This window comes from Cervus canadensis, chromosome 1 (assembly GCF_019320065.1).
Source record: "Cervus canadensis isolate Bull #8, Minnesota chromosome 1, ASM1932006v1, whole genome shotgun sequence".
Taxonomy (NCBI): domain Eukaryota; kingdom Metazoa; phylum Chordata; class Mammalia; order Artiodactyla; family Cervidae; genus Cervus; species Cervus canadensis.
Genome location: NC_057386.1, coordinates 17,781,239 through 17,808,014, shown reverse-complemented (window position 1 = coordinate 17,808,014; position 26,776 = coordinate 17,781,239). Strand labels below are relative to the sequence as shown.

At 54.2% G+C, this 26,776-nt stretch overlaps 1 protein-coding gene across 2 annotated transcripts; it reads right to left on the bottom strand.

Moving 5' to 3' along the window:
• Positions 1-5,548: 5,548 nt before the first annotated feature.
• DCAKD (dephospho-CoA kinase domain containing) lies at positions 5,549-25,612 on the bottom strand. Of its 2 annotated transcripts, none has more exons than XM_043466454.1 (5): positions 25,482-25,612; positions 15,139-15,361; positions 14,290-14,493; positions 10,034-10,121; positions 5,549-6,828 (listed from the first exon to the last, which is right to left on the bottom strand). In XM_043466454.1, the coding sequence occupies exons 2-5, from the start codon at positions 15,248-15,250 to the stop codon at positions 6,537-6,539; spliced, it is 696 nt and encodes a 231-aa protein (XP_043322389.1). In that variant the 5' UTR covers positions 15,251-15,361; positions 25,482-25,612; the 3' UTR covers positions 5,549-6,536. The 2 variants fall into 2 exon arrangements, with proteins under 2 accessions (XP_043322389.1, XP_043322381.1); XM_043466446.1 differs by lacking the exon at positions 25,482-25,612 and adding an exon at positions 19,044-19,188.
• Positions 25,613-26,776: the final 1,164 nt, after the last annotated feature.

The window sequence follows — 26,776 nt, the reverse complement described above, 5'->3', positions numbered from 1 at the left end:
AAATCCCATGGACGGAGGAGCCTGGTGGTAGGCTGCAGTCCATGGGGTCTCTAAGAGTCGGGCACGACTGAGCGACTTCACTTTCACTTTTCACTTTCATGCATTGGAGAAGGAAATGGCAACCCACTCCAGTGTTCTTGCCTGGAGGATCCCGGGAACAGAGGAGCCTGGTGGGCTGCCATCTATGGGGTCGCACAGAGTTGGACACGACTGAAGCGACTTAGCAGCAGCAGCAATGAGTGGGAAGATTACTTCAACAATTTGGGGAAGGGGTGGAGATTTCCAGGAACTGGGCCACTGCCCAATTTTTGGCCTTTTGATGGTGCCTTGGAACTGTCATGGTGCCTCTGGGTGTGTCATTTAGCTTGCTGATTGAGAATCAAGAGCTAGTTGAAGTTGGCTTGTCTGCCATCTTGGACCCATTTGATTCTAATCAGTTTATGCTGTGTCCTTGGGCTATGTCAGTTTTTCAAAAGTTGTGCCCTGCCCCCTTCCCTCCTGTTTGACTTCCCTGGCCCACCTCTGAGGTCACGGCTCACCTTCAGGCCCAGCTAACTCTCAGTCCTTGGTACTAGAGAAGCACTTCCTCTTCTGATTGCGCCCTGATGCACCCGGGCTGCTGGTTAAAGCCTTCCCTGATGGAGCCTGCCCCCACATGTCCTGGCCTGCCCAGCTTCTGCCAGGGACCCCAGGGGGCTAGCCGCTCCCCGCTCTCCCTTGGGTATTCACCAGTAGTTTGGTTAAAGTGCTTACAAACCCAAGGTTCCTCATTTCATTCTAGAAGAATGTTCACCCCCTAACAGAGCTAAGAAGTAGAGCCACGATGTGCCAGCCCCGAGCCAGGCAAGGTCCCTCTGCAGTGTTGGCCCCCCCACAACAACTCCTCAAGGTGAAGGTTGAGCCCCATATTACAGGTGGTGAAACTGAGGTTCAAGGAGCATAAGGCATCCTCCTGAGTCACTCATAAGATAAGCGGACTTACTAAGGTTGGGTCAATCCACGTGACCCAAAGCCCTTGCCTTGGACCTCCCTCTTTATCTCACTCTTCGCTCCGGGCTGTTCCCATCTAATCTGACAGGCCGGGTGAGGGCGGGAGGGGTGGAGGGCAGACTGCACAGGGCGCGGCGGGAATCAGCAACGAGGACCCTCCCGGGGAACTTTCCCCATTGAAAATCTGTTCCCCTCGCGGCCACGGGTGATGTATGGCTGGAGCTGATGAGAAACGTGCAGCGGGATGGAGGCGGGCGGCGCGGGCTGCCCGGGCGGGGGCAGCCCGGCATTGAGATTCCGCGGGGCGCTGGGGGCGGCGCAGGCCCTGACACGGGCCGGGTAATTGATCTGGAGGTGCCAATTTGCAGCAACTAAATATTTGGTTTCTGCCTCTGCCCGCTCTGCACTCTGCTCAAACAAACTTCAATTAAAAGCGAAAAGCGAGGGGTGGAGGGGCGGTGCGCCCGGGTCCCCGAGGCCCGGTCGATGGCGCGGAGTCTGTGGGCGGCGGAGCGCTGCGCGCCCGGCCGGGGGCATCGAGGACGAGGGCGGGAGAGAGGGCGGGAGGGACGCCCTCTTCCGGATCGCCGAGTACTGGGCCGTGGGCCCACGAGAGGTAGCGCCCGAGGGAGGGCCCGCGAAGGGCGACTCTTCCAGGTCCGAGCCGCGGCTGGATCTCAATCTCGCAGAGCCGAGGGCTCCAGTTTTGTACAATCGGGCCAGTCCTGACACCCCCATTCCGGACGTCCAAGCCTGTGGACTCGGGCAGGGATCCTGGGGTAGGAGTGGCCCCAGGGCCCTGAGCCTCCCTCTCAATGCACCCACCACTTTGATGCCGGCCTTGCCAGTCAACTGCATTCATTCAGCGTTTTTCCTGAGCACAGCTGCGTGCCTGGTGCACGGGGCGCAGAGATCTATCTTCTCTCCAGGGTGTCTGCCTGGCTGTGTACCCTTGGGATGACCAAGGTGGGGTGCGGGGGGGGGAGCAGGAGGGGGTGAATCTAACCCAGGCCCCACCTTTGATGGGGGTTTGAAGGAGAGTTTAGAATGCGGAGAAGGAGCAGAAAGATGCTGAGGAATCGGGAAGGGGGCTTCCGGGAGGTGGCTACAGCCTGGAGCAGGGGAAGGGATCACTGGGTCACCCCTAACTCATTTTGGGGTTCAAGACAAACAGAGCAACAGTAGTCAGTCGCTGGGTGGAATTAGTCCCTGGAGAAATTCCTATAAGTCAAGGATCTTTCACTACTTTGGCATAGAGCCCCAGCACCACTCAAGGGAGCTAATCATTGGTGCTGGCAATCAGGGGGACCTCAGGGTCTGCTGGGTGGCAAGGCCAGGTGGTAGTTAAGGCAGTTCTGGGAAAGATGTGTTGAGGGATGCAGGTGGGAGCTGGGGGGGTGGGGACAAACAGGCATCTGGCTCATCAAGGGAGGTAGGGATAGATTCAGATGGAGAGAGAGGGGGAGGAGGGCCCTTTGAGAGGAGGAAAAGTTTCTTGAAGGCCAGGCAGAGGAGCTGGGAAGGTAAGTGGGGAAGACTTTGTCCCCTCCCATGTTTCTGTGTCCTACCTTCTGGAGTCTTGAAGGATGCTTCCAGACTTATCCCTTCACCAAGTGAGACTGTTGCTGGACCACTCAGCTGCAACCTGCAGCACCTTTCCTCCCTGCCTCTTCTTTAAACTCCTGCTCCTTATCCCCCCAGGATCCCCTTGGGGGGATCTGGACCCCTTGGTCCCCATAGACCCCTTGGTCCATGGCTGGATGTGAAGTACAGGTCCTGCCCTTGTGAGCCCCACTTCTGGGTATTGGGATGATCCTTCAGAGTTCTCTTGAGCCAGGGAAGCCTGGGTACCAACCTCATTGCCAAACACTGGACTCTGAAGGAGACTGATCTCACTATCTGCCCTTCTGCCCCCTTCTACTCCAATCAGACACCTTTCCTCCTGGCACTCATCTTTGTGGCTTGGGGCATGAGAGCTCTGATGAGGAAGAACCCCTGCTGGCCCACACCCCCCAGCCCCAGAAGCTTCCCTATCTACCCCAGCTCTGCTACCCCAGTCCCTCCCTGGGGACTGCATGCCCCACCCGAAGCCAGAGCCCCTTCCCAGCCTGCAAGCTGGGTGCCTGCTCCCTCACATCCCCTCCCTTCCTCCCTCTCCCTGGGCGCTGAGCTGTGGAGCAGAATGATTTCCTGTAATTGGCCAGCAATCCGGCTGCCCGACTTGTTCTATCGACATGCTGGTTAGTTGGAAATTGTATTGGAATCTGAGTGATGGGGAGGGGAATGGTGGGAAGCAAAGGGAGGAGGCTCTTTGGGCCCCAGCTGGGTGCAGCCTCAGTTCTGCTGGTGGGATGGAGGAGCTACCAGCCAAGTCTCCCCTTTCCAGGAAGGAGTCGGAGGGCCGGCCCATAGTGCCTCAGCACCTCCTGCGTTCTCCTCCTTCTCATCCGGCATCTCTGGGGTCTCTCCTGTCCACCCCATGTGGCCTCGGGTCATCACTGCCACCCAGCTCCCTCTCCTGCCCCTAGGACAGGTTCCTCTTAATCTGGAGTGCCTTTGTCACAGCCACCCTGGCTGTCCCCCTCCCATCCAATTTCTAGCCCTGGTGGCTCCTTAATGGAGGATCCTAAACCTTCCCCTGGCCCTCCCTTCACCCTCTCCAAGGACAGAGAGACTGAACATCTGAAGAAGAGTTGACGACAACTCCTATCTAAAGACCCGAGACACTGCAGGTAGTGGAAAGGGCATCGAACTAGGGGTCCAGAGCGTGGGATTATGCCTGTTGGTTACGTGGGCCTCCGGGGCTCAACCTCTGAGCCTCAAATTCTAGCTCTGCCTCCTGCACTCTTTCTGAGTTGGGAGATTTCAGGAGACAGCTGCGGGAGGTGCTTTGGACAGTAAGGCTCTGCTAAGCACCCTAGGGCCGGCCTGGGCCTGAGGATGCTTTTAGCGGCCTGCCTGTCCCCTTTATCCCGCGCCTGGAGGCCGATACGCCTGCAGCCCTCGCCGGCGTCTGTATTGCTCCGCGCCGGGGTGGTGAGGCCTCAAGTGGGTTAACGGAGAGCAGCAGGGCCCAAGCGCACGGCTGGAGGGTGGGAGACCGGTCACCCTGGCACACGGGTGGAATGGGGACATGTCCCTCCGCCCCGCGGCGCCCGGGTCCCGCAGCTCCAGCAAAGAGGACGCGGCGAGCCGCACGGCTTGTTAATTAGCGTCCCGGGCCCGGCCGCGCGCCCGCGCCTCCGCCGCTACGGGGGAATCTGACGCCGGCCGCGGCCAGGGAGGAGAGAAGGGATCGCCACCGGGAGAAAGTTAGTGATCGCTTGGCTAGCGCTGGCCGCCGAAGCCCGACCCCAATCCGGGCGGGTGCTGCCACCTGCCGGCCGGAACGGAGGGTGCCGCCAGGGTTGCGGGACCAGGGCTTGTGGGGGCGGGGGACATGCTCTTGCTTTATCCAAGGGGCTCCGGAGCGACCTAGACACGCAGTGATGCCCCAGAGGAAGCAGGACTCGTGTAAGGTAAGGCCGCCGTGGGCCACCAAGCCTGGGAAGAGGAGGCCGGGATGGCGTTTTCTCCACACCTTCCCGACTGGCCATCCTCTGACATTTCTTGCATCCAATTCGGTATACTGGGGCAGGGAAGAAAATAACTCGAGCTTTACGGTTTACAAAGGGTTTCTGTGGTCCTCCATATATTAGATTCCTTGACATAAACATCATGAAGACAGGAGGTCACACAGATAGGAGACAGAGCATAATGGGCCACAGGGATCCCAAGTCTGCTCCCTCCCAGCAGGCCCTGGGACACAGCAGGCAGAGTTCTGAACCTTGGCTCTGACCCAAACCAGCTCATCCCACTGGGCCGAGAATCAGAATAATCACTATGTTACCTCCGGGTGTTACAATGCAGTGGTATCAGCATGTCACAGGTCTTCAAGAGGAGCCATCTTCTCCATGCCTGGGGTAATGGTGCTGGGAGGGGTCCATACGTTCCCTTCTTTTCCCCCTCTTGCCGGGTCTCAAACCGCAGAAGCAGCCACCCTCTGCCGTTCTCATCCAGCCCTGGACCCACTCTGCAGCTTCCTTGACGAGCCTCAGCCCCTTCTGGGTTTGCAGTGAGTTAATGAGCTGGTCTCTAAAGTATGAGCAGCTTGGGGAAAGGAGGCACTGAATGTGGCCACCACAGCAGTCGCATTTGTCACACTCATTTCTGGCTTTAATAGGCTGCTGGCCGCAGGATCAACACATCAGCAGGTCTGCCGGCTCTGGCAAAAGGAAGCTGATGTCCACACTGGTCTAATTGGGTTGGGGAAGGAAGATGGAGTACGTGGATGTGAGGCTGCCCCAGCACCTCCACTCCTCTCAGACAGGTACGTCTGGACCTGGCTGAATCCTCCTGGATGAAGTCAAGAGGGCAACTGTATCTTCTGGGGCTGGGGGAGTGAGGGGCCCAGGTCTTGGTGTGGGAGGAGGCCACGCTTAAGCCCAAATGGTCTGAGCGGAGTCTGGGAACCTCAGTTGGGTCAGTGATGCTGGGGGTACACTGGCAGCATGGGGCATTTCAGATCAACACACTTTATTCAGCACCAGTGGCAACTCAGGCTCTGCACCAGGAACAGAAATGAATAAGACACAGTTTCTGCCCGCAAAGGGCTTACAGTCTAGCAGGAGAGACCAACCAGCTTTTGGTTGATTATACTGTGGATTCAGGTAAAACATGATGGTGGTGGCAGGGTGGTAACCCAGAGCACCTAACCCCACCTGGAGCTTCAGGTGGTGCCTGAGTTGGAAGGTAACCAGTTGTGGGGTGGGGGGGCGGGGCAGAAGGGTTATTTTAGATTGGGGAGCAACAAGGCAAAGGCACAGAGGCAAGAAACATCCAGGTGCACGGGGACCACCAAGAGCTCAGGGAGGTAGAGTGGTGGGGGGCAGGGAGCGGGCTGCAGGGAGTGCTGGGCAAATGCCACGGGGGGACGGTGGGTCATCTCAGAAGAGGCCTGGCCTCTGCCCGGATACAGCATCACCCACAAGGGAATCCTTCCTGTATCCTGGCTGAGGGCTTCAGTCTATGGGGGAATCCTGCTTGAAGGTGGCAGCCTTTGGTCCAAACTGATTCCCCGATGTCCACTAGAAGGACATTTTGGCCATGATGGGGCACGTGCTTGGAGATGGTTCAGGCCCAGGGACCCTCCCAGCTTTAAACACTGGTGACGGCCCCTGAGAGTGCTCCTCACCCCCACCCACAAGAAATTAACAATAGTCTCTCACTGTTACTGCCACACCCTCTCATGGACACTGTTCTGTGGGGGGTTCCAGAGGGAGGGGCTCTGGGGGAGGTGGAAAGGATCATCTGCTGACAGAGGGCTGTTCCCCTGCCTCGGACGGAATGTAGTATGTGCCCAGAGGAAAGGTAGGCCCAGGGCAGGGCTCCAGCCCAGATCCAGAGTGCGTGTGTCGAGGGGTTGGGAGGAAACCCGATGCATTTGTTACCTGGTTCCAGCCTCTGAGAAGATGGAGACCCAGCAGTTCCTGCCTTGGAGGGTCCAGCTAGGGGGCAGGCAGGAGGTAGTGGGTCAGCAGGTAGAGCAGACCGACGATGCCGGCCAGCCCCGTGAGGACCCCGAGCCGCAGTGGCAGGTACTCCAGGGAGTGCTCCAGCTCCGCGTGCAGCAGGACCACCTGGCGTTTGGTGACGCTCCACTCGCCCGAGTTGTCTAGAACGTGGCGGGCCATGCGGACCTTGTCCTTCAGGGGCAGCTGGGCCTTGATCCTGGCCTCTGCGTCCTCGCGGCTCAGATTGTTCCGCCGCATCAGCCGGGCCAGCTGTGTGTCGCGGTCACTAAGGACCAGGCAGAAGGGCTGCTCAGGCGCTGCAGGCTCCGGCCTCCCTCATCCCTCGTTATAGGGGTGAGCAGCCCTGGAAGCTCGGGCTCCCTCCACCTTACCCCACTCTTCGTGAGCACCCTAGCACCGCTGTGGGCTACCTAAGCCCCTTAGTATAAATGGGGAGGGGAAAGGGGGGCAGCAGCTGTTTTCTGCCATTTGGGGTCTCTCTGCTTGGCTACCAGGCCCGAGATTCCTTGGTTTTTAAGATGGGAGGATTTGGTCACCTGGAGTCAGCGACATCCTGCATCCCTGAATGGATGACCTTTACTGAAAGGCCTGGGTCTGCAAGCTAAATGCTTCCTGCAGTTCCCCTGGGGACCAGGGCCTGCGGCATAAAAATCAGCTTCCTGGGCTTCCACAAAGAGCCCTCTCCTGGTCTCCCCACACCCACCCCGGCACATTCAGGGCACAAGGGCTGTGCTGAGACGGTGGCCGCTGGGCTGGATGCCACGGAGGAAGCGAGATGCCCCAACGTGCTTCCAACAGGAGCAAGGACTTGAGAACCGGATCCCCTTGGCTCTTGGGACAGGACTGAGCACTGCACAGGAGGCCGAGCAGCACCCAGTCTCCCAGCTCCAGAGGAAATACAAAGAATGCCTCTCTTGCCTGCTCTGATGTTACCGCCTGGGCCTGCCTCAGCAAGCTCCCTGGCCTGCTTTGGCTACACAGGCACTGTCTGGCTGTTCTCTGGAGCAGGAGCATCTCTAGCAGCCCCCTAGCTCTCTGACTGCCTAAGCCCCTAGATGGGAACAAGGTGGGAAAAGGCTGCAGCAGCTGTTTTCTGCCATCTGGGGGTCTCTCTGCTTTGCCACTAGGCCAGTTTTTTTTCCAGTTATAAGATGGGAAGATCTGATGACTACAGTTTAGTCCCTTTAGTCTACTTGTGGCCTAGACCTGAGGACCTCCTGGGATGTGAAGACAGAAAGGACAGATATAACCTGAACAGTAGCCAGTTCCAAAGCCACTGAGGACCAAATGCGGCAGAAAGTCATTTCTGGCTGACCAATCAGGGAAGACCTTATATAAAGATGGTGTTTTTGTACTGGCCTTGAAAAGTTGGTAGGACTTCTGACCTCCTTTGTTAGGAGGATAGCATGCTGTCAAGGTCATGGGGCCAGTTCCCACCTGGCTGAGAACAAGGACTATATGCAATCCTTGTCAGGGACTCTGCAGATCTGTGGCTGGGAAAGTCTGGCTGAGAGAATGGAGATGGCTTGGGGCCACCAGTGAGCACTCATCCTTCAGAGGGTGAGGCTGAGACCAGTGGGCCTCCCGGGATGTGAACGCGGAACTTGCCAACGGCCCTTCCTGGAAGCTCAGCAAGAGTCCCATGTGATTAGTTTAAGGACTGATGTTGTTTGGGGTAAGGGAACTTTGGCCCATACATTTATCCCACAATTGGTAAGCTCCTCAAAAAAATGAATAATCACTTTTTGGTATAATCACACTTTGGTAAATCCCCCATATTAGCTCAAATGCCCAAGGGGTAGTTTGCCAGTTAAAGGAGTCCATGTGGGGATGGACTTATTTTTGTTGAGTGTAGATTCCTTTTATGAAAGACAAATAATCCTTATTTCCTGAGTATCTCTCAAGAGTCATACAACTACATGTGATAACAGTGGGGGATGTCTGGTACCCAGGACCCTGGGAAGGCTCTGGCCAGTGAGTGGGGCTGGAGGATCTCCTGGGAAGCTGGCAAATCCACAAAGCCCCATCTATCTGCCAGGAGCCACAGCTGTCTCTGTTCTTGGCAAAAGGAAAGCATGGGAGGAGGAAGGTGGGAAATGTAGGCCTGAGTCACCTGGTGACTGCAGATGCAACCGGGTCTTAATTTGTTTACTCAGGACAAAGAATCTGCCTGCAAAGCAGGAGACCTGGGTTCAATCCCTGAGTCAGGAAGATACCCTGGAGGAGGGAATGGCAACCCACTCCAGTATTCTTGCCTGTAAAACGGAGAGAGGAGCCTGGCAGGCTACAGTCCATGGAGTCACAAAGAGTCAGACACGACTGAGCGACTAACACTTTCACTTAAACATTATATACTCTGAGGTGTTTTTTTTTTTTCTGATCCCTTGGTACAAAGTTTGGAATTATATTAAAACTCCAAGGCAAAGAGAACTCTGTCTTTATGGAGTCTGCTTGGCCTCAGTTGATAGTCTTTCCCAAACAGGGAACAAAGAACCCAGCGAGGATACAGGTTTACGTGGGTAGACACAGGCCAGCGGGGGAGAGAAGAGGATGCCCGAGTCCCTGCTCCAGGCTCAGCAGATTCAGGCTGCCTTTAAGTGACAGCCCAGGGCTGGGAGCTGGGAGGGCAGGGTGGTGCCGGGGGTGCTGAGCACTCCGGGCCCTGCCTCCGGTGTTCCAGGAGCCTCCCCTGCATCAGTCTCCTGAGAGCCACCCTGTGCCCGAAATGCCCGCAGAGCCAAGGGCCCACCTCTGCCTGCTGAATCTGTGGGTGGCCTCCCGGAAGTTTCTGGAAGGCAGAGACACCCTGAAGCCTCATCTACACTCACACCCCAGTGGGACTATGACTCATTTTCTCTGACAGTTTGATCCTCTTGTTTGCCAAACCTGGATACCGGTCTGCTCCATGTCCCGAGGGATTCTGAGAACAAAGCACCTTCTTTAGCTGAGTTCTGACAGCTCCCTCTCTGCAACTTTCAGTTCATACATATTGCCAGTGGGTGACCCTAGACAAATTCTGTAACTCCTGCCTTGAGTTTCCTATACCCCAGAAATATCAACTCCTGTCCTGACTACCTTATGTTGAGAGGTAAATTGATGTGGGAGCTGTTTGGAAAGTTGAGAAGCCTTACAGGAGGGAAAAGGAAACCACTGAATAAGAACATTGTCTCCCAGGGCAGGGCCCAGCATCTGGACTGAAATGCCTCCAAGAGCCAGCAGGGGGAGCCCTTCCCAAGCACTAAAGAGACACCTGGGGGCCATCACTTCCCACATCCATCCCCAGGCATGTCTGGGCCTGGCTCTATAGAGGTGTTTCTACAGGCTCTGGGCACTGCTACCCAAACCCCCTGGGCCTCCTGGTCATCATGTGGGCAAAGGGTAAAATGCGATGGGCCATCTCACAGGTATGCGCCTTACCCAGGGGTGCTCCTTTCCAGCCTCAGTCGGGCCAGGCTGTGCCACACACTCACCAGTATACCACCACTGTGTGCTTCATGTACTTGAGCAGTTTCTTGGTCTCAAAAAGCAGGGGGATGTCCAGAATCACGTAGCGGTATCCTGGGGAGAGGCCAGGAAATGCACAAATTCAATTCTGTAAGCACACACAGGACTACGTGCTCAGCGTGGGAACGAGCCAAAAACAACGTCCCCCACCATCAGGAGCTCCCCCGCAGAGCCGGGAGACCTTCTAAGGAAAGGCATAACCTGAATGCTGCTGCTAAGTCGCTTCAGTCGTGTCCGATTCTGTGCGACCCCATAGACGGCAGGCCACACCAGGCTCCCCCGTCCCTGGGATTCTCCAGACAAGAATACTGGAATGGCTTGCCATTTCCTTCTCCAATAACCTGAATGTTAGCTGGTTCCAATGCCACTCAGGACAAAATGTTGCAGAAAGTCATTTTGGGGTGGATGATCCAGGAAGATCTCATAGAAGGGATGGCGTTTGTAGTGGCCTTGAAAAGCAGGTTGGACCTCTGAGACTTGAAAATGAGGTGGGCGGAGGTGAGGGTTCCAGGAATGGGAGCGGCTCTGGCTGAAGTGGGGCCTGGAGCAGAGTGAGGCAAAGCTGACAGAGCAGTCACAAAGGGTTGGGTTCCCCTGATCTGAAACCCAAAGAGTTGCCATTTCTGAACAGGGAGATGACACAGCTGAATTATAGGAGACTGGAGAGAGTTTCTGGGAGTAGCTGGGTCCTTTCTGCCCTATTTCACCCACCTTTCCTCAAAAAAAGAGGAAAAAGGGCTTCCATGGTGGCTCAGTGGTAAAGAACCCGCCTGCCAATGCAGGAGACATGGGTTTGATTCCTGGTCCCGGAAGATCCCACATGCCGAGGGGCAACTAAGCCAGTATGCCACGACTACTGACCGCATGCTCTGGAGCTTAAGAGTTACAACTACTGAGCCCATGTGCTGCAACCACTGAAGCCCGCGCACCCTAGAGGCTGTGCTCTGCAACAAGAGAAGCCACCACAATGGGAAGCCTGAACACCACAACTAGAGAGTAGCCCCCACTTGCCACAACTAGAGAAAGCCCAGCGCAAGCAACAACGAAGACCCAGCACAGCCAAAAATAAATTAAAAATAAAAAAAGAGGTTCTCCCCCCCCAGGAGCCAGGTCCAAGCCTGGCTCCCTGCTGAAGAGTCCGGCAAGGCTATCTATAGATTCTCCCCAAAAAACTCATATGTGGGCAGCGGGAGCTGCCCCAAAGGAAAGAGGCTGCTTCGTGGCATCAGAGGTAGAGCTCCAGCCAGGGAGAACACATACTGGTTTGGAGGTGGTGGGTGGTTATGACTGATACTACAGAACCAACTCCCTCGGGGTAAAAGATGCTGTCTAGCCTGCCTACCATTGTGTTGGCCAAAAGGTTCATTCGGGTTTTCCTGCAACATCCTATGAAAAAACCTGAATGAACTTTCTGGCCAACCCAATACAAGCCAAGGCCAGTCAAGGGGGCGGCGCCCTCACCCACTGTGAGCAGACACGTCCCTGAGCTACTCACCCAGAAACACTCTGGGCTCCTAGTTCTCGACACCAGTGACCACTGTGTAAGTGTCAACAAGCTGGCATGGGTCCAGGAGCAGTGAGAAAGGGCTGGGCGCTGGCTCTGGCCCAGAGACGCCTGCCTGGCTTGGAAGATGCCCCACTGCGAACACTTCCAACCATATGTGGTACCATCTTGGGGGGTCATAGTGAAGCTGCACCCCAGGTGGTATAGGGGACACAGTGACCCAAGCCTCTGGGTTTCCTGTTCCTCAGGGCTCGAGGCTCAGGAAACCCAAGAGACACCTTCAGGTGAAGCCACGCTTGAGGGAACGGGCTCTGGGATGCACCTTGGTGTGTGGCCCCCGCTGTTTCACTTCGGCCCCCTTACCATGTCGGCAGGTGAAAAGATGACCCGCCTCACAGGAAGATGGTAAGGACTACGAGAACGAAAGTTTGTAAACCACTCAGCTCCCCCTCACCGAGACCCTCGCTTGAGGCTCCACAGATGATAGTTGCTATTACTTCCATTACCAGTGTTCCTGGAGGAAGGAGGCTGGCAGTGCAAGGCTCCCCGCTCCTCTCCAGCCCAGAGCAGGAGCCGAGTCCAGATCCTCCCTGGGCCTTTTATCTCCCTTTTCTGCTCCGCTCCTGTCCCTTTCTCTCCTGTCACTGTCCTTTCTCCTCGGCCCCTCTCGGGAGCTCGCGGCCAGCTCTTTGGTTCGCTGGCAAAGGGCTATTCAGCTGTCACATCGTTCCTGCTTGATAAGCTCTGCAAACCATCCTGACTCTATTAAGACATCCGTCTGCCTACGCGGAGACCTCCCAACAGCTGGTGATCTTATCTGACGTTTGATTATACCAACTCTGACAGTTGTATTTGTTATACTCATCAGGGGAAAACTGGGACTGAGGAAGCCACAGCTGTCGTCTCCATTTTTCACCTTATCGAGCTGAAAAGAGCTTTCTGGCTTTTATTTAAGTGGTGGTGGCTGGGGAGAGGGGAGGCTGGGTAGATGACACAGCAGGAGAACTTTGGAGCAGGTGACATTATCCGATGCGTAATTTCATGAGGGGAGAGTCGCTGCCTCCCTGAAGCCCTGCAGACGTATGTACTCATGCCTGGCCTGGGAGAGATCTCGAAAGGGCAGGAATGAAAGGCAGAAGGCCCCACTCCCGGTTGGGGGATGGGGCGGGGGAGGACAGGAGGGGTCCTGGCATAAACACAAGAGGCAGGACAAAGGCAGCAAGAGTCCGGAGACTCTCCTTGAGGGAGGCGGTGGGGAAGGAGGCCTGCGACAAGGAGATGGGGAGCAAAGGCTGGTCTGGCAGGGAGGACACCCAGATCCGCTCCTGCCTGGCCAGGGCTCAGGGTCAGGGAAGGGAGTGTCAATGTCAAGGCTGTCTGTCAATTCATTCCTTCCCTTCGGCAAGGAGGTACTGGCCGGGGCGGTGGGGTCTGGGGGGTAAGGTACCCACTCTGTACATGAGAACCTGATGCATGAGAGAATTTGGCCATGATCACAGTGCAAAAGTCTGGAAAAAAGCATGAAGGCTCCTCATAGCCTCCGGGAAGCAAAGTCTCAGCCTCGTGACTGGTGACTGACGGCAGACAAGCAGGCAGGCCTTCAACGCAGAGCCTGGGCTGGAGGCCCCACGTCCCAGAGGCTGGCAGGCAGCTCTGCAGGGCCCCGGGCCAGCCTATCGTCTGATCCCAAGCCACTGCTCTGGGCTCACCCCATCCTGGACAGTAATGATCAGGCCACCCCTACCCCATGCCACTCTGAAGAACTGTGCCTGGACTGTGGCGTACGGCTTGGGAAAAAGGCTGCCAAATACGCTCCCCTCCTCCAGACTTGCCCCATCACTTGGCTGGCCCTGCACATGTCCGGCTTGCTCTCTCCACTGAGGCCCAGCCCTGAAGGATTATCCTCCACTGGAATCCACCCCTGCCAGCCCTGGCCATTCTGGAGCCTCCCTACCTCCCACCCTGCAAACTTACTCTCCCAGGCAGCTCAACCAGCACCAACTCTGACCACGGTTTACATTTGCTTGGTGACCCACAGTCACGGTGTGGACTCTTAGTCCCTAAGAACTTTCGAGATGGTATTATTAGCCTCACTTTGTGGAGGAAACAGGCAGAGGGGTGGGCTCACCCTGACAGTCATGCAGCTGGAAACCATGAGGGCTGGGACTTAAACTCTGGTCTTATGACTCCATTATTCGTCAGCTATTATTATTCCCTGAAGCTTCCCAGGTGGCTCAGCAGTAAGGAATCCGCGTGCAGTGTAGGAGATGCTGGTTTGATCCCTCTGTCGGGAAGATCCCCTGGAGAAGGGAATGGCAACCCACTCCAGTATTCTTGCCTGCAGAATTCCATGGACAGAGGAGCCTAGCGGGCTACAGTCCATGGGGTCACAAGAGTCATACAAGACTTAGTGACTAAACCACAACAACATCATTATTACTCCCACCCCTATGAGAAAAATCAGCTTCCTGGAGTTCAGTGCTCAAAAGCCTCAAGCGCCTCTTCTCGTTAAACTGTCCACTCCCTTAAGAGTTGAGGGACATCACTTCATCTTTCTGAGGCTGGTACCCGGCTGCACAGGGGATGCCAATGAGCAGAGTGAATTCAACAGACTGCATGAAAACTGGTTCCTCCCTCCATGGACAATCTCTCTGCACAGAAGGGTTCGTGCCTGGAGGAACTGGCTCTGCCCTGCCTGGTCCCAGGTCCGGGACTTACCCCGGAGGAAGTACTTGAAGGTCTCTTTCATCATTTCCTTGCAGATCTCAGGGTGGGTGATGCTGTTGAGCAGGTGCCGCCGGTCGGGCTGGTTAAAGATCAAGTCGCCCAGGACCTTGCGATCGATGTCACCGTTCTCCAGCAGGACCTCGGTGCCGAAGGCCTCCACGATGTGCCGGTGGGCGGGGTATCCCGGCTGGACAACTGGGGCAGGAAGAGGAACCTGCGTCATTCTCTGGAGCCTCCAGGCCAACAAGGGGACTCCCAGGGGCTACAGGCAAAATGATGGGGCAACCCAGGGGTGCTTCTTTCAGCTGGAGCAAAAACAAAATCAGGGAGACTTCCTTGATGGTCCAGTGGTTAAGAATCCACCTGCCAATGCAGGGGACCTGGGTTCGATCCCTGGTTCGGGAAGATCCCATATGCTGAGGGGGCCACTAAGCCCACATGCCGAAACTACTGAGCCCATGTGTCTAGAGCCCGTGCTCCACAACAAGAGAAGTGCCGCAATGAGAAGCCTGTGCACTGCAACCAGAGAGCAACCATCTCTCGCTGCAACTAGAGAAAAGCCTGTGCAGCAATGAAGACCGAGTGTAGCCAGAAATAAGTAAATAATGTTTTAAAGATCAGAGGAGGGAAAGCAGTTAGGGAGGGGACCAGAGCACCCAGAATCCCTCGTGTTGGTCATGGGGTGAGGGGAGGGGGAGGGACGAGTGAGCAGAAGAGAGGGGGCCACAGGGGGTGGCAGCAGGAGACCAGGCTGATGGGAAAGGCCTGCAAAAAGGTGAGGCCTGACGGAAGGAAGGAAGCAGAGAGGAGCTGCAGGGTACAGCTGTGCCCACAACTCACCGTGCCGGGCAATGACGTCCACATCGATCACCGCACAACCCAGCTGCTGGAACACCTGGATCACTGAGCTCTTGCCCGAAGCGATGCCCCCTGTCAGGCCCACCAGGAACATCTTCCCAGGAAGGAGGGAGGTCGGTGAGACGGAGAACCAGGAACCCGGAGTCACTAGGGGCCAAGCTCCGCAGTGGTGAGGGTCCTCCACAGGAGCGCTGGAAGGACCTTCCTGTGGGACAGAGCAGGCCCAGTCAGTGTGGGGCCAAGAGGCTGGGGAAGGTGAGGCAAAGGCAGGCAAAGCCAGGGAGTGCCGCGGCCTGAGCCTCAGGGGCTCCAGATCCACCTGAGACAGAAAACTCTTTAACAGAGGCCTCTGATATTCTTTTAAAAACAGTCACAGAGAAGGCAAATTCTAACACTATGCAAATTTAGCCATCAAAATGCTGAGCAGGCAGAGCAAGGTCAAGTGCTGTTAGGCAGAGAGCTTTCAGGAGGCGGTGATACCCCACTGAGGGCAAACTTCCCACAGGAAAGGGACAGCTGTCCCTCTGGGATGAACCCAAGGCACTCTCCAGATGCCCCCAGCATGCCGCCAGCCCCCACTTCCTCGTCTGGACCAGAGGCTCACGGGAGGAAACGGCCTGCCCCGTGTGCCCCAGCGCTAGCACTGGGACAGCCTGGGCAGCTGGTCGGGACTGAGAGGAATAATCCCTCCTCCTCATCGAAGAAGTGACCCAGGTGGGGAGCCCAGCGGCAGGCAGGCTGGGTGGCCACTTAGCCCAAGGTTTGGAGAAGGATGGAGCATGCCAAGAATAATGAGCAAAGGATGACAGGCTTGATGGGTAGACAGCCTTAAACCTGGCATCGTGACTTGTGGCTCTCAGACGAAGCTGCAATACACCCAGAGGCTAGAAGCATGGATCCCTTCAAACTCAGCTCTTCCACTTTCATGCCATGCAATCCAGGGCAAGTCACTTGCCTCTGGGAACCTCAGTTTTCTCATCCATAAAATGGGGTAAAATGGGGATGACAGAACCTGCCTCCTAAAGCCGTTGTGCAAAAACTCTGCAGATTGAGAAAATCCATCTACAGCCCTTAGCACACTACCACTCCCATGGTAAATGCCCAGGAAAAGAGGTGAGGGTGCTGGTGCAGGGTGGACGCTGGGGGTTATGCTCATGTGGCAAGGCATGGAAAGGAAAAGACTTTCATGAAATTAGGTCTCCATTCCTGCAACTGAAGACTCTCGCCGTAGATTTTAAGCTATGTTGCGTTTTCAGTAAACATGGTTACCATGTCCTGGACTTTGTTCCCAAGCTGGGAGAAATTATATCCAAGGTCAGGTCGCTCTCATCCTTCCTTCAAAAGTGTCAAAGGAAGGGTTTCCAGGACGTTGAAATCTGTCACAGGACTTTTTTTTTTTTTTTTTGGTTAAACAGCAGATTTACTGTCCTGATTACACTTAGCTTGAGCTTATATTTCAGTAGTCATGTACAGATGTGAGAGTTGGACCATAAAGAAGGCTGAGTGCGAAAGAATTGATGCTTTCAAATTGTGGTGCTAGAGAAAACTCTTGTGAGTCCCTTGGATAGCAAGGAGATCAAACCAGTCAATCCTAAAGGAAATCAACCCTAAATACTCATTGGAAGGACTGAAGCTGCTGAAGTTGAAGCTCTAATACTTAGGCCACCTGACACGAACAGCTAACTCACCAGAAAAGACCCTGATGTTGGGAAAGACTGAGGGCAAAAGGAGAAGAGGGCGGCAGAGGATGAGATGGTTGGGTGGCATCACTGATTCAATAGACTTGAACTTGGGCAAACTCCAGAATGGTGAGGGACAGGGAGGCCTGGTGTGCTGCAGTCCATGGGGTCACAAACAGTCAGACACGACTTAGCAACTGAACAACAATACTGAAATAAGCCTGCCTCCCCTGAGGACACACCAATGATGGGGAGGCGGCCGCTCAGATGTGGGCTGGCTGGCTGGGTGCCTCGAGGTGACACCAACCTAGAAGTTGAAATCTGCCTGGGCTCATTCTCATTCAGGGGAGCCTGGGATGGAGAGAGGAAAATATCCACCAGTCACCACGCAAACAGAGTTCTGACTAAATTATTAAACCGTTTACAAAGTCTGCTCCTCAATCTCTGAGACTGGAGTTGCCCTCAGGTAGGTCTCCCCACAGCTTACAAAAGAGGAGTTAAGGATCGGATTCAGCTGTGAAAGAAATTTTTTTTCGTCCACTCAGCTGATGCTTTGAAATGGAATACCCAACAGCGGCATTCTTCATCCCAGTTGTCTCCTGTTGTCCCTAAACCCCTGGGTCTTCTCTTCTGCTGAAGATCCGCCTGGAGGGACGTGGTGGGGCTGGAGAACTGGCCGCAGCTGAGGGAAAGGACTGGGCCTGCTTCTCCACAGGGGCCTGACACCTCATCAATGAGAACAAGCTATTGCCACCTGGTCACCCGAGTTTGCTGGGTTGGGTAAAGGCGCCTGGAAGACCATGTGGCCGAGCTGACCTCGCCTCCTGCCTGCATACAGGACGGGACCCTTCTGGAGACCTCCTGCACCAGACCTCGGGGGAGAGGGGTGGAGGCACCCAGGTGGTTCTGTCGCGTCACAGGGCTTGGGAGGGGCTCTTTGTTTATGATGGTATAGACTGAGGACCAGAGAAGACGGGACTTGCCCAGGACCACAGCTAAAAGCAGAACCTGGATGGAAATCGGGGCTCCTAACTCTGTCCAGACCTCTGCCTTCATGTACTCAGGGAATGGGAAATTAATTTACATTTAGATTAAGACGAAATAAGGAGGGTGAGTCTGTCTGCAGGGGCCAAAGAAAAATGATTTCTTAAAAAAAAAAAAGAAAAATGATTTCTTGACAATCAAACTGGTTTTCCCTCTGCAGAACAGGGGGCCGAGTCTAACAGATGACCACTAGGGCACAGGCTCAGGGTCTGCCCCTGGCTCCTGGGGTAACCTAGTGAGATTCTCCCTTTCTTGGGGCCCTGACTGACCGATTGTATAAACAGACTCACAGCGGCTTGGCCTCCACTGGGAAGGGCGAAGGGATGGAGGCGTGCATGCCCCAGGAGGCTGTGAGCCCCTGGCTTGAAGGGGCCAAACAAATACCAGCTGTTCCAGTCCCATAAGCCCCTCCATAGCTCGCGCCCTCACAAACTGCTGACTGAGCTCCTGTGGGCTTTGCAGCAACCAAAGCGAAACACAGGTCTTGCCCCTCAGGAAAGCTTGGCGAGACAGACAGTAACAAATGAAACCAGCCAAGAAGGGAACACTGACAGGTGACCGAGAGCTGTCACATGGTACTCACCCTGGGGCTGGGGAGCGCTGGTCTGCCCCCAGGAGCTGCCCTGACCCAAGGGCCCACTGGACCCTCAAGGCTCAGCAAGGAGGAAAGGTTTAGGTTCCAAGCTGCCGGGAAATCAGGCCCCTGGTCCCACCCAGACCTGCCCCATAGCTCCGCCCCAGGCACCTACTGGAGCGGCGACCACCTCCAACATCCTCTTCCTGGTGTGGCTCAAAAATCATCACTTCGTAGAATCCACCTCAGTTCCCCTCACTGCACTGCCATCCTAAAGCTGGCTGTGATCTGAATCCCCTGTGAAACTTTAGAAAAAGTGCAGAAGAAACCCAGCCTTCACCCTGGCCCCCTGCCTCTGAATCTAGGGCGGAAACTTGCGTCCCAGCCAATCAGACACCAGAACCCCAGTGAAAATGGAAGGCTGTGGACTGGAGTTGAGAGGTCTGGTCCCAGCCTCTGCACTCTGCCAGAAAACTAGTTGTGACTTTGGGAAGCCTCCTCAGCAGCCTGGCCCAAGGTGGGAAGCGCCCCGAAGAGAGAAACAGCGGAGCCCCAAATGCCTGATCTCCGTTGATCCTCCATCTCCACACCTGTAAATGTGGGGCTGGACTTCCAGCAGAAGAACAGCAGCGGCCCCGGGGTAGGCTGTGAGCCACGCTGCACGTCCTTCCTCCCCCCCTGTGGTCCAGAGCTCTTCCCAGGGTGACCAGATGGCACGCTGACTGGTGGCCAGCCGTCGTCTTCCCTCCTCAGCACCCAAAGCTGTTCAGAGCGTTGGCTTAGCTGGAGAAGAAGGGACAACACCAGGGCCCACAGCGACAAAGAGAAGCCAGTAAGTGGGAGCTGGATTCCAGAGCTGATCCCGGGCCTGGGATCCTGGCGGGGAGGAGCCACATCCAATCTTTTCTCCTCCCTCTGTCTCCACATGGATAGGAGGCAGCAGGGAGTAAAGAAAGGGTAAAGACTGGGGTCAGAGACGGGGGTCTTCAGCCCTGCGAGGTGACGATGGAATTCTGTTGTGCGCCACTACCTCTGGGCCCTTTGGTTTTGACTTCTTGGGCCCCCATGGTCCGTAGACAACAAAGAAAATACATTTGGGGAAGGTTGATCTCTCTTGGAATCTCCCCTGGCAGCGTTTCTTAGAGAAAAATGAGAATGGACTGCTTCACGGGCCTCCAGACAACCCCCTGCTGTTTGGGGAATTCTCAGTCCACCATGCCCACCCTGCATGTGGGCCCACTAAGCCACCCGCACCCAGAGCCTAGACCCCTGCAGGAGCCCGTGACCTGGCACCCCCTCCCCCCCAGTCCCTGCCTTGCTTCTCTCAAGGCGGCCAAGATCATGGCTTAATGTGAACATCTGCTCCTGTCATTCCCATCTAAAACCTTCGCTGTGTTTCTCCTTCTCCTCCTCGACTTCAGAGGCCTCTGGGTCCTGTGATACCGCACTGTCCACCCCGCTCCCATCCCCTCCGTCACCCCTCGTCCACGCCTGTGCTTGTCACATGCGCCTGCTGCCTGACCCCGAACACCAGGCTCTTTCCTACCTCGGAGCCTCCACGTCTGCGGTTCCCCTGTCCACCGCCCTCACCTGGCGGACACCTCGAGTCATCCCTTCGCCAATCAGGCACCAGGCACTGTTCAGAACAAGGGCGCCTGCCCCCACGGAGCTCACACTCACTGAAGGAGGCAGTAGGGGAGGTATAGAAAGAGAAAGCTCACGATATGTGAAGCAGTGCTAAGCAGGGGAGGGGATCAAGGATGGGGGTCCTCGCTTTGAGGGACCAGAGTGGTCACTCTGAGTCAGGACCTAACAGCGGGAGGGAGCAGGTCACCTCTCTCAGTGCAGCCTGTCCCCCCCAACCCAAATTGGGCTCCTCACACCTCTCACCACTTCATTTCCTCTCCTTCCCTTGTGCCCACCTGGCTGTGTGCTTCTGTCTGCATGAGGATGTGTTAGATAAAATAAGCTCCACAAGGCCACAAGCCGTGTCCAGCGCTTGGACCCTTTTGTCCCTAGCATCTAGCCCAGGGTCCAGGGTTTGTCACTCACCAGGTGAGTGATATTGGTCACCTTATTTAACCTTCCTTTGAGTTATTTAACCTTCATCTGTAAAATGGAGCTAAGGAGCCCTACTCTGGTTGCCATGAAAAGTAAATGAATTAATATATGTAAAGTACTTAGAACAGTACTTAGCACACATGGAGCTCTCAACCAAAGCTCCCTTTTCATGCTGATAGTGTTTGATGAGCATCGTAGAATGAATGACTGACCAACTCCATGAGCAGGGAAGGTGACCGGAAATACGTGGGGTCACATTCTCCCTTCATCGGCACAGAGGAGGCTCCCAGCGTGCTCCTCTATCCATGAGAACACACTGCTCACTGCTAGTAAATCCCCCCTGGAGAAAAGTGGAGACAAACAGAACACCCAGCGGCTTCAAGCAGAGGAAGGAACTGATAAGTGAATGGACACTCTCTGCTCCCTCAGGAGAGCTCGGGGCTTGGTTGGGAGGGACTTCTATTGTTCTGCATCTCCCAACCAACAGCCCCACACCTGCCGGCTGGGGCCAGAAGTCTGCTCCCTCATTAACTTCCAGCCTCCTCCCTCCTCTGCAGCCTCTCATGATTTCACCCTGGGCCGGCCTGACCGGCCACGAGCCTTTCCTTTGAATTACTTTCCAAAGCGGGTGTATCCACTTTGCTCCAATGATCAATATAATCATTCATGAAAACGAGTTGTTCCCTACCTTGGGACCCAATTATTTTCTTGTGGAACCAGAGGTTGCAAAAATATATTGTTTTCCAGTTAACTAGTAAGTGCTATTTTTATCTACGCTTTCCCCATTCCTGATCTTTCATTATTGGTGAGAGGCTGCTCTTTAAACCTGAGTCCAAGTTCTCCTCGTCCGCTGGACCTATATTAAGTCAGCACCTCCTCCTCCAGGATGCCAGGAGCTGGAGGGAGTCCCCAGAGCGGGTGTGGCGCTCAGCCTGCCTCTCCCTCTGCCCTGCCAACAACAAGGGAAGGCAGGTCCCTCTCCTAGAGCCCTCTCCAGGCACACATCACTGCTCCAGGGAGGTTTTACGGGTGGACAGGGAGGTTGTTTGGACTGGACAACTATGCTAGTGTTCACAAAGAAAAATGATCACAGGGAAAGCCAAATCTCAGGCGCTGTGAAGTCACAGGGCCTGGGCTGGGCAGTCATGTGGCCTCGGGCAATATACTTCAGCACTGTGGGCTTCTGTTTCCTTACGTATAAAATGGGATTAATAATGACTACTTGGGACTTTCCTGGTGGTCCAGCGGTTAGGACTCCAAGCTCCCAATGCAGGGGACCTGGGTTCAATCCCTGAGGGGGAGCTAGGATTCTGAATGCTGCATGGCACAGTCAATAATAATAATAATAATAACTACGCACAGGGGTTTCATCAGGACTGAATGAGGTACCATATGCCACCATCACCTCATCTTTCCTAACTCAACGTGTGACATGTCGGTGACTGTGGTCTACTCCCTTTCCCTGAAGGGCACCTCCGTCCTTTCAGTTGCCCAACCCCAAACCCTCAGCATCCTTCTGGTTCTTCTCTCACAATCTTCATCCAACCCACCTGCCCCCTGTCAGCTCTACCTCCCAGACATGCCTGGTCCCCCCCACCCCGCCCCCGAGCCCCGCATCTGGCTCCCGGTCACTGCAGTGACTTCTGGGTGATTTGCTGCCACCTTTGCTCCCTGACAGTCTGCTGGTCACACAGCAGCTAGTGTGATCCTAAGTCAGATCACATCACCTCTCCGTCTCTGAGTTCCTATGTGTCTCTGGACAGACTCAGCTCCAGCCTCTCTGGGTCCCTCCTCCCACTCTCCCCATCAAATGAGACCCTCCAGTCACCCTGGCCCCTTGCTGCCCCTTGACTGTGTTGGGCACCTCCCACCTCAGGCCTGTGGACATGCTGGCTGTTCCCGCCACATGCAGGACCCTTTTCCCAAAGGTCACAAGGCCCCTTTCCCCTTCTCTGTCCCACTGCTACCCAATCAGACTGTCCTGAATATATAAAGTAGCACCCCTCCGTTTCCCTCATGTTCCACTTTTCTTCACTGTGCTTATTATCACCCCTCAAATATATCTACGTGATTATTTGATGTAATCTGCCTCTCCCCCTAGAATCTGAGCACTATTGTATTTAAGGTGCTTAAAACAGGGCCCAATAAGTAGAAGGGCCTCAAAAAACATCTATTGAATACACAAAATATAAGTGTTAGTCGTTCAGTTTGCGACCGTATAGACTGTAGCCCTCCAGGCTCCTCTGGCCACGGAATTCTCCAGGCAAGAATATTGAAGTGGGTAGCCATTCCCTTCTCCAGAGGATTTTCTCGACCCAGGGATCGAACTTGGGTCTCCCGCATTTTGGGCATTCTTTACCATCTGAGCCACCAGGGAAGCCTCTGAATACACGAAGCACACAGCTAAATGTCCAGCTCATGGGTAAGCAGGGTTAGGGTTAGTTGCTCATTCTGAGGCAGGAGGCAGATGCCCCCACCCCCACCCCCCAGGGTAAAAAAATTGGAGATTCATTCTCTATTGACCAAAAAACTCCAAGATGTTATTAGTGGGACAATTAAGGGAGGAGGCCGGACCCTGCAGAAACCACATATTTCTCATTCCTGAAGTCAGGAGATCTCCCTGAACACACATGGGCAGAAAAGGCTCCTAGGAGGCCAAAGAGGAATCATGTCAAGGGATGATCTACCCAGATGCCTTTTCGGTAGGATCCATCTTGGCTAAAAGATGCATATGCCCACATGGAAGGATCCTAAGATATAACGAATATGGCCTGTGAACCAGGCAAATCATAATGACTGGCCAAAGGAAACGGGGAAGAAATACCCCATAAAAGTAACTCAAACTACCACGAGGGCAAGACTCAGCAACTCTGGGACTCTCCCTTTGAGTCTGCCCGTGTGTCTAGCCACATGTACTGTACTCTTTTTCCTCCTAATAAATACTTCACTTGCTTCACTACTTTTGGTCTTTGCGGAAATTCTCTTCTGCAGAGCCCAAGGGCCAGGGCCCTTGTCACTGACCACTGGTCTAGTGGCTAGGATCCAGTGCTTTCACTGCCGTGACCCAGCCTCAACCTCTGGCTGGGAACCCAAGCCCCACTCCAAGCCATTGCAAGCTGAGGTCACATGAGATCAACTCTAGCAAATATACAGGGATACATATATGAATTAAAAGAAAATGTTCCACTCAGCTTATTAAGAGAAGCATTTCAAATAAGACTTAGGGTTAACAATGATCAAAACTAGTTGTTTTGGTCAGTTGTGTATTTTCAATTTTGGAACTCAATCTAAAAGAAAATATTTAATAGTATGACAATACAATTTTCAAAAATGTTTTAGTTTTTATACATATTTTGGTAGCAGAGCAGAACAACAAACCAAAGACTTTCGAGTATAAAACTGATTTGACTAGAAAAAGAAATTCTGTGAAGGAAATTAAGTGGAAATAGGAGTTCAAGGAGGAAAAAGAAACATGTAAAATTTCAATTGTTCAATAAAAGCTGGTTCATGTAATCTCTTCCAAGGATGAGGGAAAATCAAATCTTTATGGTATTTAGATTCCTTTGCAGACTTAAGTGTCTTGACAGTTTCATTTTTAAGATGTCAGTATTTACAGTTAACCAGAAATCACAGCCTTTGCAACTATTGAAACTTGCAGAGAAAAATTTTAGCAACCTAAAAATGTGAAGAGTGGGTAGTTTCCAAAAGGAAGCTGAGCTCAGTCAATGGCTACTGTTGGCCTGCCTTCAGTCGTAAAGGCACAGGCACCGAGGTTCTGAACCCTTTGAACAGGCTTCCCATGAGAACAGATTCAGACCTTGCTCAAGAGACAGAAGAGGATTTGGTGGGAATTTAAGGCCCTCATAAGGAAAAACTACCCCAGCCGGCCTGTCCACTTCCTATAGCCGGATCTCTATTATGTCACCGTGTCCCCAGGCTTGTCTGCACCGTCAAATCCATCTGACTTATTCAGGCAAACCTGCACCCCCGGCCGCAAAGAAAACACATTTCAAAGCCTTCCATTTCCTCAACTTTAAAACTAGGACTTAATGTCAAGGTTCATTCGGGTGAAAATTTCCCCATAACTAAGAGAGGGAAAAATTTTTGCAAACTTCGTTAACAAACTCAGCGCCAGAGGCGCCAACGCCTCTATTTGGGAAGCGGGGAATGGGGAGAGAAGTAGGCTGCCCTTTTCATAAACGCCAAGAGTTGGGAACTCCACGCCACCAATGTTTCATGTGAGCAAACAAGAGCCGGAGCGGTACCCACGGTCACACAACTGGAAATGGCAGAGGCTGAATTCAAAAATCAAACTTAGATCTGACCACAAAGGTCTGAAGTGCAGCGGGTGGTGGTTTAGTCGCTAAGTCGGGTCGACTCTTGCGGCTCCATTGACTGTAGCTGCCAAGCTCCTCTGTCCACGGAATTCTTCAAGCAAGAACCCTGGAGTGGGTTGCCATTTCCTTATTCAGGGGATCTTCCCGACCCAGGGATCGAACCCGGGTCTCCTGCACTCCGCAGGCAGATTCTTTACCGAGTGAGCTACCAGAGAAGCGGCTTTAGCCTGAACCTTGGTTTAAATTCACTATTTCCACTGCTTTCTAGTTGTAAACCTTTCTCAATTTCCACAGCTCTAAAATTGGTAAAACATCACCTTACTTAGTAGGGTTGTTGTCAAGGCAATGAGCCACGGAGGTAAAAGCGTTTGACCAATAGCTGCTACATAGTATGTGCTCAATAAACTGTAATCGAGACTCAAAAGAAAGGCGCGTATTCTACGCCAGCCCAACACGACTACTGCGCCGAGAATACGGTGCCTGGACACAATGCCTTCAGGCTGGACGAAGCCCTACAGGCGCGGTGGCCTGAATGCCAGAGTAGACAAAGCGGCCCCAGGGGCCGCAACCCGGCCAGCCCCCTCCCCCGGGTCCGGCCGCTCCCACTTGCCCATGCGGCGCGCTACGTACCCTGGGACCCGGCTTGGGCCGCCGCTGCTCGCCCAATCTCAGAGGCGCTTACTGGGTGGCTCTCTGAAGACAGGCGGGGCCTCGGGAGCGCGCGCACGTGGACCGGACGTCCGGCCTGCTGAAGGGGGCGGGGCCGGCGACTGGGGGCGGGACCCGGAAGGCGCGCCTCCCTAGAGTGCTGGATTACTCCGCCCTGGGCGCTAAAACATTTCCAAGCTGGAAGAAACCCGGGGCGGGGGAGCCTAACTTCCAGTTCAGGACTGGCCACCACTAGCTGTGCAGCCTCTGGCAATGGTAACAATTGCCATGGTAGTGGCTACGGCCAAGTCTTAACAGCACTCTGTAGGCATTCTCGTTGAATCTTCACAGTCCTTGAGGTAGATACCATTACCATCCCCATTTTTTATTTATTTTGGCCTGGCTGGGCAGCTTGTGGGATCTTAGTTCCCTGACCAGGGATTAAACTCCGCCCTCATCAGTGAAAGTGCAGAATCCTAACCACTGGACTTGTTGCAGGAAGGGAGACCCCTTCCAGGGCCTGAAATTGGGCTCTTGTCTAACACTTGGAAATGAATTGTCCAAGGAGACACATGTGCTGACAAAACAAGAGACTGTACTGGGAAAGGGCTCCCAGCCGGAGAGTAGCAGGGTAAAGGAACCCAGGAGAACTGCTCTGCCACGTGGTTCACAGTCTCTGGTTTCATGATGATGGGATTGTGTTGTCTTTAGCCAATCATTCTGACTCAGGAGTCCTTCCTGGTGGTGGACGCCTTGTTCAGCCAAGATGGATGCCAGTGAGAAGGCTTCTGGGAGGTGGTCAGACATGTGGTGTCTCCTTTGGACCTTTCCTGAACTTTTCTGGTTGATGATGGCTTATTATTTCCGTGTTCCTTACCTGGACCTCCTATCATAAAACAACTCAGGCAAATGGTTACTATGGTGCGTGGCCAGGGTGGGCCATTTACGTCAGTGTGCTTCCCCTAACAGACTGCCAGGGAATTCCCAGAAACTGACATTTTAAAATATATATATTTATTTATTTGCCTGTGTAGGGTCTTAGTTGTGGCACGTATTATCCTTTGTTGTGGCACATGGCATAGATTCTCTAGTTGTGGTATGCAGGCTCAGTAGTTGTGGAAGCTGACATATAAAGGTTAATCCATTTACCATGTACATTGGCTGTGGAGCTCATTCTATGCTTAAAACCCTAGCCAAGTCACTTAGCCCCTCTGCTCTTTCAAAGTGCAAATATTGGCTACCGTGCTGCTTATTGAAAGAATTGAAAAAACATAAAA